Genomic DNA, 18,837 nt, shown 5'->3' on the forward strand with positions numbered 1-18,837 from the left:
TTTCGTTATCACCCATGTCTCACATCCGTACAACATGCTGCTGAATGCACACGTTTTCAAGACACCCAGCTTCATTCTTAAGCTAATTGCTTTGTTTTTCCAGATCTTATCCATCGCCTTCAAACTTGCTCTTGCTTTTGCTATTCTAGTCGCTATTTCCTTCTTACTGTCTAGATCATACATTATATTGCTCCCCAGATATATGAACTTCTCTACATTTTCTAGTTCAATACCATCCACACTGATCTTCCTTCCTATTTCCTTATCTCCAAATACCACTGTTTGTTTTATTGATGTTCATAATCAGTCCGTACCACTTCCCTTCTTTAACACCCACACTGTTCTCGCTAGCTTCCCCTCATCTTCCTCAATGATAACTTTATCATCCGCAAACCTCAAGTTGTCAATTCTTTTCCCGTGCACAGCTATCCCTTCTACCTCTTCCTTGATCTTGTCCATTGCTCTCTCCAGATGTGTGATGAAGATACTTGGCGATATTGGATCTCCTTGTCTCGTACCTCTACTTGTTTTAAACCAACTTCCCAACTCCCTGCATGTTCTCACCGCTGCCTGCACATTATCACCGATATCTTTCAACAACCATATTAGTCTGCTATCCACTCCATATGACTCCAACACTGCCCAAGTCACTTTCTGATCTATACTGTCAAATGCCTTTTGAAAAAAATTGACAAAGCAAGCGTATACGTTTTTGTTCTTTCATCGAGCTTTCTCTGCTATCTGTCTTAGTGCCAATATCTGCTGTATGGTACTTCTATCTTTTCCGAACCCTGCTTGCTCATCTGCTCTATGTTCTTCTATCTGCGATCTTAATGTCTCAGTCAGTATCATCAGCACTTTACCTAGATGACTTGTTAGGGCAATCGTTCTGTAGTTCTTGCACTCCAATGTACTTCCTTTCTTGGGTATTCTCACTAGCACAGATCTTGTCCATTCCTTAGGTGCCTTCCCCTCCTTCCATGCTATATTACATAGTTGGTGTATTTCCTGAATCATGCTTTCTCCACCATATTTGATCATTTCTCCCATGATCTTATTTCCAGGGCTCTTGTTGTTCTTTAGTCATTTCACTGCTTTTTCTACTTCCTCCTTTGAAATATCCGTCTCGCTCTCGATGCTTGGGAGAGATCTCTCTTTCAATTCTTTAATCAGTCTCTCTGAGACACTCTGGTCCAACTATGCTTTGTATAGATCAGTGCAATATCTCATTCATCGCTGCACAATCTTCTTCCTGTTCATGAGCACTTCTTCGTTCTCATCTTTGATCGCCATCTGCTTTGGTTGCCATTTCTATTAATATTCCTAATTGTCTTATACACCTCCCTGGCCTTACATTCACCGTACTACCTCTCAATATCTTCACATTGCTCCTCTAACCATTTCTCCTTGTCCTTTCTGGCTGTTTTCCTTACCTCATTGCATTTCGTCCTATATTGCTGTTCTGCCATCTCAGAAACATCTCTTCTGATCTTCAACACTCTTTTCTCCTGAACCAACTTCAGTGTCTTCTGGGTAATCCACTTCTTACTGACCTTTTCTTCTTTTGGAACAGTCTGCTCAATTGCCTCGTCTATAGTGATGGCTATCTCTGTGACTCTCTTGTCTAGGTCTTTCTCTGTGGAGATCTTCTTAATCTTCTCTTCGAGCACTGTTGTGGATGCATTCCCTGTTTCTTACTCACATAGCCTCGCCACATCTCTTCTTTTCTTAAACTGTCTTACATTTTCTTTTGAGTTTTATCTTGATGTTTGTGATCACTAGACTGTGGTCTGAGTCTATATCCGCTCCTTGGAAAGTTCGGCACTGCTGTACTGATGTTTTCCATCTTGTTCTTATCAAAATCATATCTATCATGTTCTTGGACTTCCCGTCATTCGATCGCCATGTCCACTTCCTACAGTCCTTTTGTTGGAATCTCATGTTGCAAATCACCCTCTCATGCTCTGTGGCAAACTCTAACAGTTTCTCACATCGTTCGTTTCTTTCTCCATATCCAAACCTTCCCATGACTCATTCCCAACCTTTGTTTTCTGTTCCAACCTTTGCATTCCAATCTCCTCCGATGATCAACACATCTTTCTTTGGTATCTTCTCCAGTGTCTTTGTCAAGTCTTTACAAAATAACTCACTCTCTTCCTCCATACTGTCCGACGTGGGTGCGCACACCTGAATGACTGAGATGTTGAACGGTTTTGCTTCGTATCGCGCGACCATCATTCTTGCACTCACCAGTTTGTATCCTAATAATGCTCTTCTAGCTGTTTTGCTAAGAAGGAATCCAACTCCTGCTTCATGCTTCGATTCGTTTCCTGACCAAATTTAATGTGTGCCATGTTGATTTTGTATTGATCTAGTTTCTTACTCAAGATGTTGTGGTACTCAGTCAAATGCCTTACAAGGTCTCTTACGTCCATATTACCACCTTTAATTGACCAAACTTCTAAGCTTATCGGAAACAGATTACTTTGGCAAGATTTATTTTCCATAAATACATGTTGGTTATTCCATTTTTGTCTGGGACTAATGTCAGGCTGACAAGGCTTAAAAACTTACTCAGGTCAATGTGGTTACTCTTAAAATATTGGCACAGTAACTTTTTTAATACTTCACAAGTTTCTCAGTGTTCCAAGGCTTACTGTCAACTAACATTAATGTTGCATTCAGCTACTCACAGAGCTCTTTGAAAATTCTCAGATGCATAATATCTGGACCTCTCCTTAACTAGCTGCTGTTCTAAACACCCTTCTGAGTTACTGCTGGAACAAAGAATATTTTATAATCATAGGATATGAAGAAATCATCTGTGTTTGGAAAAAAACAGAACAGAAATATTTAACATTTCCGCCTCTTCTGTGTTATTTTGACATTCCTATCATTTCAATTTAGAAATAGCTAAGTACTATTGTTAGGATTCCTTTTGTTCTGAATATATTAATAAAATACACATAGACCCCCAACCACCTTTTCTTCATTATCCTAATCTCTGCTGGCCATTGATTTCTGTCCCTTGTCCTTTTTGCTTTCCTTTTCCTAAAATTCTTAGTTTCTAATTTATATGGAATGAGGACCATCAGTGGGACACAATCTTACTGGACTATAAAATATATCAGAAGGACTGAATAGGTTGTGCAGGTGGTGGAGTGGCACTGTATGTGAAAGATAATGTAGAATCAAATGAAGTAAAAATCTTAAATGAATCAAAATGTTCCATAGAATCACTATGGATAGTAATACCATTCTCTAATAAGAATATAGCAGTAGGGATATAGTATCGACCACCTGACCAGGTCAGCGATAGTGACTTTGAAATGTTAAGGGAGATTAGAGAGTCTACCAAAATAAAATACTCAACAATAGAGGACTTCAATTATCCCCATATTGACTGGGTGCTTGTCACCTCAGGAAGAGATGCAGAGATAAAGCTTCTCAATGTCTTAAATGACAGCTTCTTAGAGCAGCTAATACAGAAACCCACTAGGGGAGAGGCAATTTTCGATTTAATACTGAGTAGAACACAGGAACTGGTCCAGAAGGTTAACTATTACAGGACCACTTGGGAATAGTGATCATAATACAACATTTAACATTCCTGTGGTGGGAAAAACCCCTCACCAGGCCAACACTCTGGCATTTAATTTCAAAAAGGGGAATTACAGAAAAATGAGGAGGTTAGTTAAACAGAAATTACAAGGTACAGTAACTAGGAGTAAAATCCCTGCAAGCTGCGTGGAAAATTTTCAAGGACACCGTAATAGAGACCCAACTTGAATATATACCCCAAATTAAAAAAACATAGGAAGAGACCTAAAAAAGTGTCACTATGGCTTAACAACCATGTAAAAGAAACAATGAGATAAAAAGGCATCTTTTGAAAAGTGGAAGTCCAATCCTAGTGAGGTAGATAAGAAGGAACATAAACGCTGCCACATTAAGTGTAAAAATGTAATAAGAAAAGCCAAAAAAGATTCTGAGGAACACCTAGCCAAAAACTCAAAAAGTAATAGCAAAATGTTTTTTTTTTTAAAGTACATCAGAAGCAGGAAGCCTGCTAAACAAACAGTGGGGCCCCTTGATGATCGAGATACAAAAGAAGCAATCAAGGATGATAAAGCCATTGCAGAGAGACTAAATGATTTCTTTGCTTCGGTCTTCATGGCTGAGGATGTTGGGGAGATCCGCAAATCTGCACCATCCTTTCTGGTGGTGAATCAGAGGAACTGTTCCAGATTGAAGCGTCATTAGAGGAGGTTTTGGAACAAACAGAAAAACTTAACAGTAACAAATCAACGGGACCAGATGGCATTCACCCAAAGGTTCCAGAAGAACTCAAATGTGAAAATGCAGAATTAACAACTGTTATTTGTAACCTATCCTTTAAATCAGCTTCTGTACCCAAGGACTGGAAGATTGCCAACATAACGCCAATATTTAAAAAGGGCTCTAGAGGCAACCCTGGCAATTATAGACCGGTAAGTCAAACATCAGTACCGGGCAAATCAGTTGAAACAATAGTAAAGAATAAAATTGTCCACATGGTTTCTGTAAAGCGAAATCATGTCTTACTAATCTACTGGAATTCTTTGAAGGGGTTAATAAACATGCAGATAAGGGGGATCCAGTAGATAAAATATACTTAGATTTCCAGAAAGCCTTTGACAAAGTCCTTCACCAAAGGCTCTTGTGTAAATTAGGTTGTCATGGAATAAGAGGGAAGATCCTTTCATGGATTGAGAACTGGTTAAAACACAGGAAACAAAGGGTAGGAATAAATGGTAAATTTTTGGAATGGAGAAGGGTAATAAGTGGTGTTCCCCCAGAGTAAGTCCTAGGACTAATCCTATTCAATTTATTCATAAACGATCTAGAGAAAGGGGTAAGTAGTGAGGTGGTCAAGTCTGCAGATGACACTAAACTGTTCAAAATACTCTCATCCCTTGCTTTACGAGCGCAACTGGTTCCCAACTTTCTGCTCATAGGCAGAAACTCATAAGAGAGACACTAAATTCCTATTAAATTACGTGTAAAAGTCTGATTGGTTCCTAGAGCTCCTAATTCGGGGAAGGAGTGGCAGCAGGTGGTGTTGCTTTTGAAAGGTGAGTGAACCTTCGGGTGGGGAGGGTTAAAGGCTGGGGGTACTTTGGGGCACTGAGCGGGAGGGAAGGTTAAAATCTCGGGGCGGGTTGTGGGGTTTCAGGCTGCAGGGGTGGGTCTGGCTGTTGCAGTTTGGGGCTGCAGGGATTACAGGTGGGGGCGGGTCTGGCCACAGGGGTTACAGGCAGTGGGGAGGATAGGGCGCATGGGATACAGGTGTCAGGGGTTACAGGCTGCGGGGCCACAGGGGTGTCTGGCCCTGGGGGTTACAGGTGGTAGGGGGCTGAGAGGCCGTGGAGCAGTCTGGCTGCAGGGGTTACAGGCAGCCACAGAGCGGTCTGGTTGTGGGGGGCGGGGGGGTGTACAGGTGGCCGTGGGGAGGGGGTCTGGCTGAACGGGGTAGAAGTGGCGGGGGGGTGTCTGGCTGCAGGGCTGGCAGGTGTGTCAGGCTGCAGGACCATGGGGCATACAGACAGCTGTGGGGCCTCCAGGGGTACAGGTGGCGGAGCGGGTGGTTTGCGGGCTGTGGGGCTGGTAAGGGGGTCTGGCTGCCACGGTTTAGGACTGTGGGGGGGGCGGGTCTGGCTGCAGGGCCGGCAGGGGCATCAGGCTGCAGCAGGTTGGGGCTGCAGAGCTGGCAGGGGGGCAGGTGTCAGACTAGGAAGGGGTATATACTATACTATACTCGTAGAGTGAATTAAGGTAGGTACGTGTGTCCTTCGTTTACGCGAGTACTTGTAAATGAAGTACTCGTTTAACGAGGGATGAATGTAGTCAAAAAGATCTCATCGAACTGAGTGAGTGGGCAACAAAATGGCAAACTAAATTTAATGTGGATAAGTGTAAAGTAATGCACATTGGAAAAAATATCCCGAAGTATACATACAATATCGGGAGGCTAATTTAGCTACAACTAATCAGGAAAGATCTTGGGGTTATCATGGATAGTTCTCTGAAAACATCCACACAGTGTGCAGCGGCAGTAAAAAAACCAAATAGGATGTTTGGAATTATTAAAAACGGGACAGAAAATAAGACACACAATATTTTACTGCCCCTTTATAAAACTATGGTACGCCCACATCTTGAATACTGTGTATAGATGTGGCCTCCTCACCTCAAAAAAAGATATTTTGGCATTAGAAAAGGTTCAGAAAAGGCAACTAAAATGATTAGGGGTTTGGAACGGGTCCCATATGAGGAGAGGTTAAAGAGACTGGGACTTTTCAGTTTAGAAAAGAAGACTGAGAGGGGATATGATAGAGGTATATAAAATCATGAGCAGCGCAGAGAGGGTGAATAAAGAAGAGTTATTTACTTGTTCCTATAATATAAGAATTAAAGGACACCAAATGAAATTAATGGGTAGCAGGTTTAAAGCTAATAAAAGAAAGTTATTTTTCACACAGAGCACAGTCAACCCGTAGAACTCCTTGCCAGAGGAGGCTGTGAAGGCTAGGACTATAAGAGTTCAAAGAGCTAGATAAATTCATGGAAGTTGGGTCAATAAAAGGCTATTTGCCAGGGGGTAGGAATGGTGTCCCTGGCCCCTGTTTCTCAGAGGCTGGATATGGACGGCAGGAGACAAGTCGCTTGATCATTGTCTTTGGCCCATCCCCGCTGGGGAACCTGGCACTGGCCACAGACAGGATGCTGCGCTAGTTGGACCTTTGGCCTGACCCAGTAATGGGCGTTCTTATATTCATTACCATCAGCTTCCTCTTTTTTCCATGTATTGTATATTATAACTACTGTCACTTCCCCATGGGCCAGCCTGGTTTTTTAAATCAATATAGTCTATTTTTGGCACTGTGGACGTGGGGGCATTTAATAAAATGTTTTTAAACAGCTCCCTGTTATCACTCACTCTTTTCTCTAAATCTGGCTGATCTGGGTCATAATTGTTTTCAGGAGCTATTTCAATTTGCAGACATATTGAAGATTGAGACTTTGGTCACATGAGAGAAGTATCAAAAACTATTCAATATCCTGTATGCTACAGGCCCTGCCTGAATTGCTCTCTCTATAAATTAGGGGTTACTAGACTCAACTAAAGCTCTAGGCAAACATCAGCCACTGTACAACTAGTGGCAAAGCATACTGACAGAGGATACCAGGTGCTACTCTCATGGTATGAGTATTTTTACTCGCACCCCATCCATGACTCTACTAGTATCCCCCACAGAAGAGAAATTACATTTGGTCAAGAACACCTCAAGAGATAAAAGATCCCAAATAATAGCATCTGTTCAGGAGAAAGTCCTATACCTCAGCATTACTCCACCTGTGAGCAGCCACTTGCCAACCACTCCTAATTAACTAGGACTTTCTAACATGGGACAGAGTGATGTCATTCATCAAATAACTTTTTCATGAGGCTGGAGAGGCATAGGAAAAGAGGAACAACTAGCAGCTTGAAGAGTCATCTTTGCTACTGTTGATGCAGCCGACACCATAGCAAAGTCTTTGGCCTCTGCAGTGGCCATGAGACAATCACAGTTTTGGGCATTCCTTACAAATTGCAAGATGTAATTTGAGGATTTGCCATTTAAAGGATCAGAGTTATTTTGCAAAGTAACATTCAGTACATTACACTTGCTAAAACATTCCAGGAGCCTTTTACAAACAGAAGGGGCTTTGTTTCTTTGGTTAGGAATAAAAGCAAAAATGCTTCTCTGGGTATTTCTTTGTCTAACTTCGCCTTCAGGAGACTGAATAAATGCATACATCCCCTTGGATTCAGGGTTATAACGTCTCCATTATTCCACCGCTCCAAGCCGAAAACTGATTCATGACTCTTGACTTGCAACATACATACTTCCTTGTTGCCATTCATGATGCTTGCAGAAGTACCCAAAGATTTATGGTTGAATCCAAACATTAGCAATACTAGAGATGTTAAGATGTAACCATTAACCAGTGAGCCTCACCCTAAAAAGGTGAAGCATACTGGTTATGCTTAACTGATAGAGGCTGGAGTAGCAACAGTTTACAATGGCCCCGGAGCGGATGGGGTGGGGACAGCTGGTACAGCAGGAGGGGTAGCTGGAGAGGCCACTCCAGCCCTGTGGCGTGCCTGGAGCTGTCACGGATGGGGACTGTTCTGGCCTGGCTGGAGTGATCCTCACCTGTGGCAACACCATGGGCAGGGACACTTCAGTCAGGCTGAAATGGCCTCCCCGCTTGATCCCCCACACCAGTTTAATCAGTTGAACCTAGCATTTAACTGGATAACTAATTAAATGGGATTTTTACATCCCTAAGCAATACAGAGTTCTCTCTTTTGGATTCTCCACAACACAAAGACCTTGTCAATACTTAACATACCAGTCTACTTCAGCTATGCAAACTGTGTAGCTGAAGTCAACACACCTACCATGCTGTCTTCCACGCAGTAAAGTTGACGAGGGTTACTCTTCTCATTTTGCAGGATTACCAACATCAGTGGGACTGAGCTCAGAAACTGATTTATTGCACCTTCAATGATGTGATAAATTGATATCTAGTGGATTGATCCCTCCCAGGTCAATCCCCGGTGTAGTGTAGACATAACCTGAATATGCATCAGTGTCTGGAGTGCTATCAGCACATCTAAGGAGGTAGGGATTTCATATATACCTATCCGTAGGCAACAGCCTGCTGATCTGCTGGAAGTCTCAAGTGAGACCAGACAGCTGTGGAGTAAGTGGTTTATCTCTAGTCACTTTAATCAGTGCTCCTGGTGAAGTATGAAAAATTGCACATCTCACCAACTCAGATGACAAAATTATTAGGCGCACTATTTGACTTCCAGGCAGCATAAGCATACCTGTAGAAAGACAAATTTAGGTCCCAGTCAGTCAGTTTTACATGAAGTAACTGTGAAACCATCTACAACATATGACTGTCTCTCCTAGGACACGCCCATGCACATGTAATGTGATGTCAATTGCCAGATGTGTCTTTGGCCATGTTGGCATAGGCTAAGAAGAGCTTGTTCTCCCTAAATAAACACCATATTTACAGATTTGTAACAGTAATACTCCCAGTCTTCTAGAACAGCGTTTCTTAATCTACGTTCCATGGAACACAGGTGTTCCGTGAACAACTCGCAGGTATGCTACAAGCATCTGGCACTTTTTTTTTTAAGCTCTCATACATGGATGGTGTATATTTTCTGTTATTAAAACCAGATACACTGTTACTTCTTCATTGCTATGAAACTCGATTAAATTACTTAATCTGGTTTTTGCTGTACATGTTTTGGTTTTTTTGGTCTGATGACTTTTTTCTTTTTTAAAGAAAATGTTAATAGGTGTTCTGCATATAAATTATTGTTTGGTGTTCTGTAGTCTCAAAAAGTTTAAGAAACACTGTTCTAAACTTTGCCATGAATGTGAAGGAACTGTCCTTTGCAACCCACTCCTGGACAGCGATGCTTGTTATGAAAACCTTAGACAGATTAAGCTGACTAGCTGAATCACCTCCAAACACTAGAAGTGTGGTTCTTCTTTTGAATGCTCATGTCTACTCCAATCAGGTGTGAGCGCACCATGTGCATGGCTGTCGGAAAGTTTTTCCTTAGCTGCTACCCACTGGGTTGGCTGTGGACCCCCCTAGAATGGCACCAGTGCAATGCCCTATATACAATCCTGACTTCTTGCCGACTACTTGAATAACTTGGAAAGTCGTGGTAGATTTTCCCGTGACTAGACATTTTAAAATCAAAACTGGATTTTTAAAACAAGATCTACTCTAATTCAAACAGGAATTAGAGAAGTCCTATGACTAGGCTAGATCACCACCATAGTCCCTTCTGGCCTTATCTATGAACCAGAATCCTCAGACATCAATCTTCTTTAGTGGAGTACCATATGGGGCAGCAGCTCCTACAGCTCCTCAAGTGTGAATTAAAAAATAAAAAGAGAGGCAGACTCTCCCATAAACCTCCAACCCCAGAATATGGCATGTGTAAGTACCTTTTTATTCTGGAATAAACAATGTTCTCTTGCTGCCAGCTCATGTAGCGAGACTTGGAAGTGCTAAAAGTCTTCAGCTCTACAGGATTTAAATTTGGCTGCTGATGTATTTTGAAGGAGATCATTACAGATGTACATAACATCTGTTTTTAGTTGTCTTTTTTAAATAAAATCTAAAATACTGCGCATGAAAAACCATGTTAAGTTATTTAGGTTGCAAAATCAACTTCTTTGGAGGTTAGAAAAAAACAAAGTTGTGGCTTTCTCAGGACCTTTAAGTCAGTCCAGTTGTGCATATGCATTATGACAGTGTTTTATTACATGACCACAAAGTCTATTTTTAACTGCTTTCTTCAGTTCTTCTGTGCAGCAGGGATAATAGAGGAAAGATGTGTCCCATGAATTTATCAGATAAAATTATAAAAACATAAACAGGTAGGAGTGTGGAGAATAATGTGCTAACAAAAGGCAGCAGTTTACACTGGAGCTTTACACAAATGTTAGCCTGTGAGCCAAAGACCTCAGACCTAGAGAGAGACGATTAATTTAAGAATCTATTTTGCCAAACCTGCCAGTAACCTAATGGGTGAGTCTATACTAGGAACTAGCTTTGAACTTAACTTTGGAGTTAGGTATTACTGTGAAGTAGCCAGGAGAGTCTATACATTTTCCCTTACTTCGACGTTAACTTCAAAGTTAACTTTGAAGTAGGGAGCCCAACTTCGAAGTCCTTACTTTGCCCTACTTTGAAATTTATCTTTGAAGTCGTGTGCATGTAGATGCTCAACTAAGTTGACAGCATTCAACTAAGTAAGCAACTTCGAAGTTATTTTTGTAGTGTAGACACAGCCAATTATTCCTACTAAGTAAAACAGAATATTCTGGAAATTCTCTTCCCTGGTTAGTGGTAACAGATCTCTCTTCAGTTTACCAACTTAAACGCTATTTAATATGAATAACTAGGAAGGCTAATCTTACATGGGCTATTTCTTTCATGTACAAAGCAAATCTTACCCAAGTCTTTTCACTCAGTTCACTCCCAGGATATATGTGCACTACTAAGCTTTCATACTCCTTATGAAAGTACTCCATAGCATATATATGTTTTAGCATATAAATTATGCTACTCAGCCACCAACTTAACAGGAGACATGCTTGCTAGTCTAATGCTACACAACCTAAATCGCATTGTGCAAGTCCATCCTGGAGAGTGGCAGCAGTTGTACTAGACTCCCGAAATCAAACCCAGAAGACAGGAAGAGCCTCAGTCTACAAATGATTGATCCCGCTGTGATTTTCAGAAATACTGTTAACTAGTTGTACTCCACATAATTTAACATCTCTTTTTGCAGTGTTCTAGAGAAGACAAACTATGCTCCCTTATGTCACTGCCCTGCCAGCGTATGCTGTGACGTAAATCCATTCTTTCCTGAGCTCTAAGGTCAGCTGGAACCCTGCCTCTGTAAGAGAACACTCCTTTCCCCAGTGTGAAACCATTTCAGTACATCCATTAGAAAGATTTAGTGAAAACATGTTCACAATCAATCTTCAATTATGTTTATGAAAAAGCATAGTTACCAAAAAAACCCTTCAAACAAATATTGTGAACTCTATCATAGAGTCTCATTAGATACATACCTGCACACTGGCTGCTACAACTGGAGACCCTGAGGCAGAAGATGGTCTGTGTGGAGTCGACAACTGTTTAGTAGCACCCTGTGTTCCACTTCCTGCTCCCCCAGAGAGATTAGTCCTACTTGCTCCGCTTGAATTAGGGTTACTGCCCCTGCTGGCAGGTACATTCATTCCGACCCCACTCACATTATTTTTGCCAACAGTCCCAGAGGGAGAAGAGCTGGACAACTTTGAAGAGGCCTGAGGGTTCTTTGCAGACTGAAGACCTGCAGTACGACTAGAGGGCAGCAAATTCATTGTGGGAGACTGCCTGCTGATATTTACTCCACTGGACTGTTTATGATGGGGGTTGCTGCTGGAGTGACTACTCTGCGGTACTAGTGCACTTGAATTGGAAGAAGTGGGTGATGATGTGGGCCTGGAGGATGAGGTTGATTTAGATGGAAATTTAGGTGATGTAGTGGGCTTGGGTGCCACAGAGGGCTTGGATGCAGTAGGCTTGGGGGAGGCAGCTGGCTTGGGGGAGGCAGCCATGGAGAAGGGAGGCTTGAAACCCTGGGAAGAAACCTGTGACACCATAGCCTTGCCAAAACAGTTACTAGAGGTAGAGGTGCTGGATGCTGTCCGAGAAACTAGTGAGTGGGATACTTGAGAACTAGTTCCAGATGAGGTGTTAGATACTGGAAGGCGGTACATTACTGTTTTATCTGGACTCTTGATGACTGGAGATGAACAGGAGAGCTTGGGATTGCCACTCAGTTTCACCACTGGATTGGTCTGTGATTTACTAATAGTTGCTTGTAAAGGAGAGACATATTTCTGCTGGACAGCTGAATGCTGGTGCACCTTTGTCACTTGTAATGTTGAGGAAGATCCACCTTGGCCCTCTGAAGAAGGTACCAGGATAGCAGCATCCTTACACCTCTGAGATGAAGCGGAAGTTGCTGCTTGGGCCTTGGAGGAGGAAGAAATATGGGTCTGCGAAGAGGAAGCAGCTTGGATCTGGCTTGACCTCTGTAATCCTTGCTGAAGTAACTTAGCTGGCAACGGTTCTAAGGAAACCTTGGGGTTTTGAATTGAAGAGCCAGCTATAAGGCCAGAAGAGATGCCGGTGTGAACTAAATCTTGAGGTTTCTTTGGTACTGGTCCTACGTGACCAGCAATAAGACTCGATGAATGTGGAGTCTGGGACGGTTCGACCTTCTTTGAAGTTGCTAGAGGCAACTTACTCATGATGCTCGCTAGCTTCTCTTCTCTCAGCCCAGGGCGAGGTCTTGAGGTTGGTGTATCTATAGTGGGCCCCATGGGAGAGATCTTGGCTCCATTATTAATAACTGCTAAAGCATCGGATATAGAATCCAAAGAGGGTGGGTGAAAAGAAAGGTCTTCATCCAACGAGTCATCCAGACAGATGGTCTCTGGAGCTGTTGTACTGATAGAGCTAGCTAGAGTGCTGACAGGTGCACTGGAACTCAGTGTAGTAACACAAGCTGAAGTCACCAAAGATATAGACGTTTTCTGCTCTTTCTTTGGACTAGAGTCCTGTTGGAGGAGACAAGATAAAGACAATATGAAGTCACAATGCCCTTCCCAAAGCAAATCAATGTAATTTTATTGCAATACGATCACTCTGCAAATCTACAGGTACAGCACTACTGCTGTGTTTTTTCTTTAAAGATGACCATAGCCCTACCTCATACCCACATGCTGCTGTAGAGAATAATCTGTTCACCAGGCAGTAGGGTACAGGAAGGGTACAACAGCCTATTCAGTCATGAGGAATAGCTGGTGTGCTCGAGAAGCAATCATATTAAGTATGCTGAAGGTAAAAAAAGTGAGTAAAGTGGTAAGACACCAGGAATGGCCTCCATACTATCTTGATGCAAAATCCCAGATACTGGCTATGCTATGAAGAGAAGCCCACATCCTCAAAAAGGTATTTAGATATCCAATTCCAACTATTACAATGCAAGTTAGGTGCCTGAATACTTTTTGACAATGTGGGTTGGAGTTTGTAGAAGACTAAAAGAAGAAATTGACTGTATATGTAAGACATGTATGGCAGACTACCCCAGCTTTCCTCTGCCTGTATGACTGTACACACACAAGGAAGAGCTGGTGCAGTAAGAAAGTAGTTCTAGGCTGCAACATTTTAAAATGTTCAGTTTAATTCAGTCCTGTGTGCATAATATAAAATAAAATGACAACATAATATGCTGTATCATATAGAACCAGGCCTGCATATTTCTGTAGTGTGTTATCAGTACAAGTAATGTTGCTCACAGGAGCAATACCTAGAGCTGCACTTCCACTTGGAATATCAGAGTGAAGAAGAAGAAACTGTATTACAGGGTTGCAAAGCTCATTTTCAATGTGTAGAAAGTTAAGGCAAATCTTAGCAACTATACCTACAACAGAACTCAGGAAATCCAGTAATTTAAAGACTATACTAGCTTACTGCACTGAACTTGCCCATCCAATATGTAGAATTTTCTAGTGCTCATACCTAATGTAACAGGAAAATTAAGTCACCAAAGCACATGCATTTTCTAAAAAAAAATCTAATATTTTAATGCATTTACAATTTTCTCATAGCTCATTTTCAATGGCTATATAACTTAAAATTACAATAAAGCCAAATGGTATGTTACTCACATTAAAACCTATGTCACTGGTCTCCATTGTGGGCAAATGCACGTGGTGCCACCACATGCAATTAAGTGCTGTTTGAAATATCTAACCAATTATTTTCATTTGATATAAAACAGGATCATTAGCAAAATAATCATGCTAAATGGTTTAGCATGTGAACAAAGATCCCATCATGCAATTTGAGGATTCTGCTATGTATCCTCCTTGCCAAAAGAACCACAAAACCAAACACTGCAGAGGTCACAATGAACAGGATGCAGATTTTTTAAAATCTACCTATGCACTTTTTGGGAGGTTACCAAATGAGTCCACTCAAAGAGCCTAGATCAAATGAGTGATTGAAAAGTGCTGATCAAAAAATGGAATTTCTAACCTACAGAAAGAGATTCCAAAATGTGGTTCAATCCTAAATTAGGATGAAAAGTTGACTTTTTTGTGCGAAATGAAACATTCTAAAATATTTCAATTTGCTCTTACTGAAAATTAGACATTTCATTCTTACTTTGTTTTGACTTTCACGTATATCTTATGTCAGAAAACTGACTTTTGTCATATAATTAATATAAACTGAAACAAAACTTTGACTAATATTAGGTTTAATTTTCTATCCAAAATTTCAAGAAAATCTATGTTCCCATGAAACATTTTGATTTCACACAGTCAGCATTTTTGAACGACCATAAAATTTTCAATCAACTGTAGTGATTTAGCTGTGGAAAAAGGAAAATTTTTAATATGCACATCATTAAACATCCTTTCCTGAACATTTGTATGGGTGGTTCCAATATTTACCTTCACTTTGGGCTTAGGTGCCAGAATCACCTTCTTCTTTGCCCTAATGCAGGAGAGAGACATCAAGAGAAAAGGAGGATTAGTCATTCTTACTCTAGAAGAGGTTATCAAAATAAGTTCACAGGACTACAGAAGACTGTTTCTTCTCCCAGTTTAAATTGTAACTTTTGTTTCAAGTACCTTTAAAGATGAGAAGAAAGGCAAAAAGCAGGAAGCAATTAGATCATGGTGCGAACATCATGCCTTGTCATGCTTCCTTCGATAAATCTGATACATTTGCTGACTATCCAAGTTAAAAGTGTCTGTTTCATTTTGCAGAAGAGAATAGACAAAATATTTTTATTCCTATTTATAGAGACTATGCTGTCTAATGTAAACTCATATATACAGCCTATTTCAGGCACAACTGTGTTTGCCTTCTTGGTAGCCACTCTAGCTTTCTGCAATTGGAGTGATATGTGATAGTTATACCCACAGCTGAAAGCCTGTGGTGTTACACAGGTGAGCCAAGTAATTCACTAGTGTACAGTCTGCCTCACAGTGCAGTGTAGTACACTAAGGATGTACAGTAAGGATGGTATTGGGTAAGTTACCGCTGATATCACTAAAAGTACTGACATAATATACATACGTATATCTTATTGTTTTTGGCATAGGTTTAGTTTGAACATTTGTACATTTAGTTTGAACATTTGTAGATTGGATGGCGACAGTCTACACATCCTAGTGATAATTTAATCTGGTGATATTCTGAACAAAGCTCTCAAATGCTTGTAGCAGTTTCCATTCTTTCACATGATCACTGAAGCCTATAACGTCTGAAACAATAAATGAAATACGTACATAAAAGTGGCTCATATGCTGCTGTTCGATTTGAGAACAACCTATGGTATTTTGGTGTTTTGAATTCCTGTCTAATTATGGACATTTTGCCATTTTATAAGCTAACTTTTGGAACTCCCATATTATTTAGGCAACCAGTTTAGCAGGATGCAGGAGAGTTTAAATATTTAAATGGATACGAATAGCAGCTGCTGTTTTACCAACTTAAATAACTAGCAATCCTCAGCTTCAAAGTCTGAGGCTATGTCTACACTACTGTGGAAGACTGACCCACTCAGGGTGAATCTTCCAGGGTTTTGTTTTGCACATGCACAAAACAGAGCTCTGTGGGGTCAAAGTCGACTCTGGAACTCCCTGGGAGCAGCAAGGATTAAGGAAGGTCAACGGGAGAAACACTCCTGTTGACCTTCTTCCGTATGGACAGACATTGAAGTTGACCTCTGATAAGTCATCTACAGCTATGCAACCGGTGCAGTTATAACTGCATATTGGCAGTCAACTTCTGTGTCTAGTATAGACAGTGTAACACTCTCACCTGCGCCCTCCTCCATAAATCCAAATTTGCCCTTCCATTTCATCATGGGATTAAATATTTTAGTGCACCATAGTGTTTTAATGTTTTTCTCTGAAGCATTTCAGAATAGCCATGCTTGAAAAAGGGTACCATACTTGATGGGCCATTGGTCAGTTCTGCTGTTACTATCTGTAATCTTATCAAAGATTTGTTATGTTTTGTTTATTGTAGGACTTACAATTTACTTTGCGTTAATGCTACAAATAACTATCCCAATTCTGGCTGAATAGAGGTGGCAAAAGCAGCAGTGTTTGAGGGCTAGGGAAAGTAGCATTTCACTCAAACCAGAGTGGTATCTTAGGAGATGTGTTTTTGTGGAGCAAAGAGGAAGTGTGAAATGCCCCATGCTACAAAACTTATTTGCCAAGGGTTTTGTGAAGTTTAAGATTTGTAATTCCCTTTGAAATCCTTGAATGAAAGGCATTATACCAGTATTAATATTTAACCATTTCATGCTTGAATTACACAAAGCACAGGGCCTCAAAACCACCCAAGTGGTAGGCCAGAAAGTTAAATCACTGTTAAAAAAAAAAAAAGATCTGGGTTTATTCTAAAGCTCCTCAAGCCAAAAAAGAAAAATCCACAGGAGGCAGAAGCAGTGAAAATAAGCCATAATCCATCTGAACTACTAAAGAACAGAGCAACACATGCAGCTCACCACAGCTACCCAGACAACTGAAACACAAGGCAGAAATACCAGCAGGTGACAGCTGTGTACTCACGGAGCAGAAGTGAGATGATTGTGAACACTCCGGCTTTCTTTAAAGAGCATCCTGAAAGAGAGAGGGAGAAAGAGAAAGACATACAGTGATTCTATATGAGCAACCATGATATGGTCACCAGCAGCTCATCTACCACTGGGTTTCCAGACAGACCATATGTTTACCTGTCCCCACCAAGCAAACATTTTCTCTGTACCACTGTCTTGATATGGTTAAAAAAATCAACTATAAACAGAAGAATGCTGCAAAACAGATTACAATTCACACTCAGTAAAAATAGCTAGTGAGCAGGCATGAAGCAATCCAAACAAGTATTTCCTTCAATGGGCTACAAGCACCCAGTATTTTAAATGTTCCTCTCCTCTTGACAAGGTTCTCCATGCTGCATAAAAAACAAAAAATGCCATTGATATTTCACCGCACTATAATGGTGTTGGCAACCCCACAGTCCTTAATTTAAACTAACTGCTAGCACTCCAAGGGTCTACGCATCATAGTTTCCTCACCATGAAGGAGGAGGAAAACAGAATCCAGAAGACAAGCTAGGTCCCAACCTCAGCATCATGTATAGAATGCCCCCCGCCCAAAAAAGTAAAAAAAGCCCCAACTACAGATGACATCCCTAAGGCTTCTTTGAAATGCCCAAAAATTCACCAATGGAGTCAACAATACAGACCTACGAATGATAGCAGCAGATGTTTTAGTGCAAGAAGGTTTGGGCATTATTACCTTGTCCTCAGATCCTGATCTGAGATGGGTTGGACAATATGGTGGTAAACATACCCACATTCGGTCTGCAACAGAATTTCCACTGTTGCTACTACCATGGATAGAGCTGCTACAGAGGTGAATCATAGCTCCTTACCAAAGTTTCCTGACTGCACCTCCCAGTTTAGGCATCAGGGCTTTAATGGTACCTTTACGCTAGCACACAGCATTCTTCTGTACTTCTTCCACCATCAGGCAACTCACCCAGCATTTTACCTAGTTCTGAAAGGCTTCCACCATTGGTTGCACCCTGTAATGGTGCACCACAGCAGAAAAACATGTTTCCAAATACGTAAGAGGCACTGCAGCATGAAGCACTCATGCAGGTCCAAGAGAAGGATTTTGTCAATCCCATAAGAAAACTCTCCCAGGTATCTTTTCATTACACCACCAAACCTCCCACCTCTCAATTCCATTGTTAATTCTTTAGATTATATTCTCATGGTTTCTCTCCAGTCCAATAATACCTTTTACTGCCATCCATTTCACCTATCTGCATCCTTGTTTCACACCCACCCCACGGTGTTCTTGCTCCTAAGCTCTGACTGTCACTAAAGAAAATCCAGAGAGAACATGAACTTCCTCTTCTATGAGTTTATTTTATTTTATTCTCCTTATTTATTACTATTATCTTCTTCAAACAGTTCTACCTCTCCTCTATCTTCTCCCTGTGCCTCTTCTTTACCTTGAGATCCTTTCCTCAACTGAGACCCACACCATCCACACTCAGCCTGAAATCTGGGGTGGAAATTATAAGGTTCTCAAGACATGAAATAATGGG

General features: G+C 41.1%; 1 protein-coding gene across 5 annotated transcripts in view; it reads right to left on the minus strand.

The window, feature by feature from the left end:
• UBN2 (ubinuclein 2) overlaps positions 1-18,837 on the minus strand; it is a 94,208-nt gene that overhangs the window by 21,056 nt on the left and 54,315 nt on the right. For all 5 annotated transcript variants that reach the window (XM_075010581.1, XM_075010553.1, XM_075010572.1 and 2 more), the window contains 3 exons: positions 17,289-17,339; positions 15,150-15,192; positions 11,709-13,247 (listed from right to left, as the gene is read on the minus strand). In XM_075010581.1, coding sequence (XP_074866682.1) covers positions 11,709-13,247; positions 15,150-15,192; positions 17,289-17,339 — 1,633 coding nt within the window. The remainder of the gene's footprint in view (positions 1-11,708; positions 13,248-15,149; positions 15,193-17,288; positions 17,340-18,837) is intronic.

This window comes from Carettochelys insculpta, chromosome 1, assembly GCF_033958435.1.
Source record: "Carettochelys insculpta isolate YL-2023 chromosome 1, ASM3395843v1, whole genome shotgun sequence".
In the NCBI taxonomy this organism is placed as follows: domain Eukaryota; kingdom Metazoa; phylum Chordata; order Testudines; family Carettochelyidae; genus Carettochelys; species Carettochelys insculpta.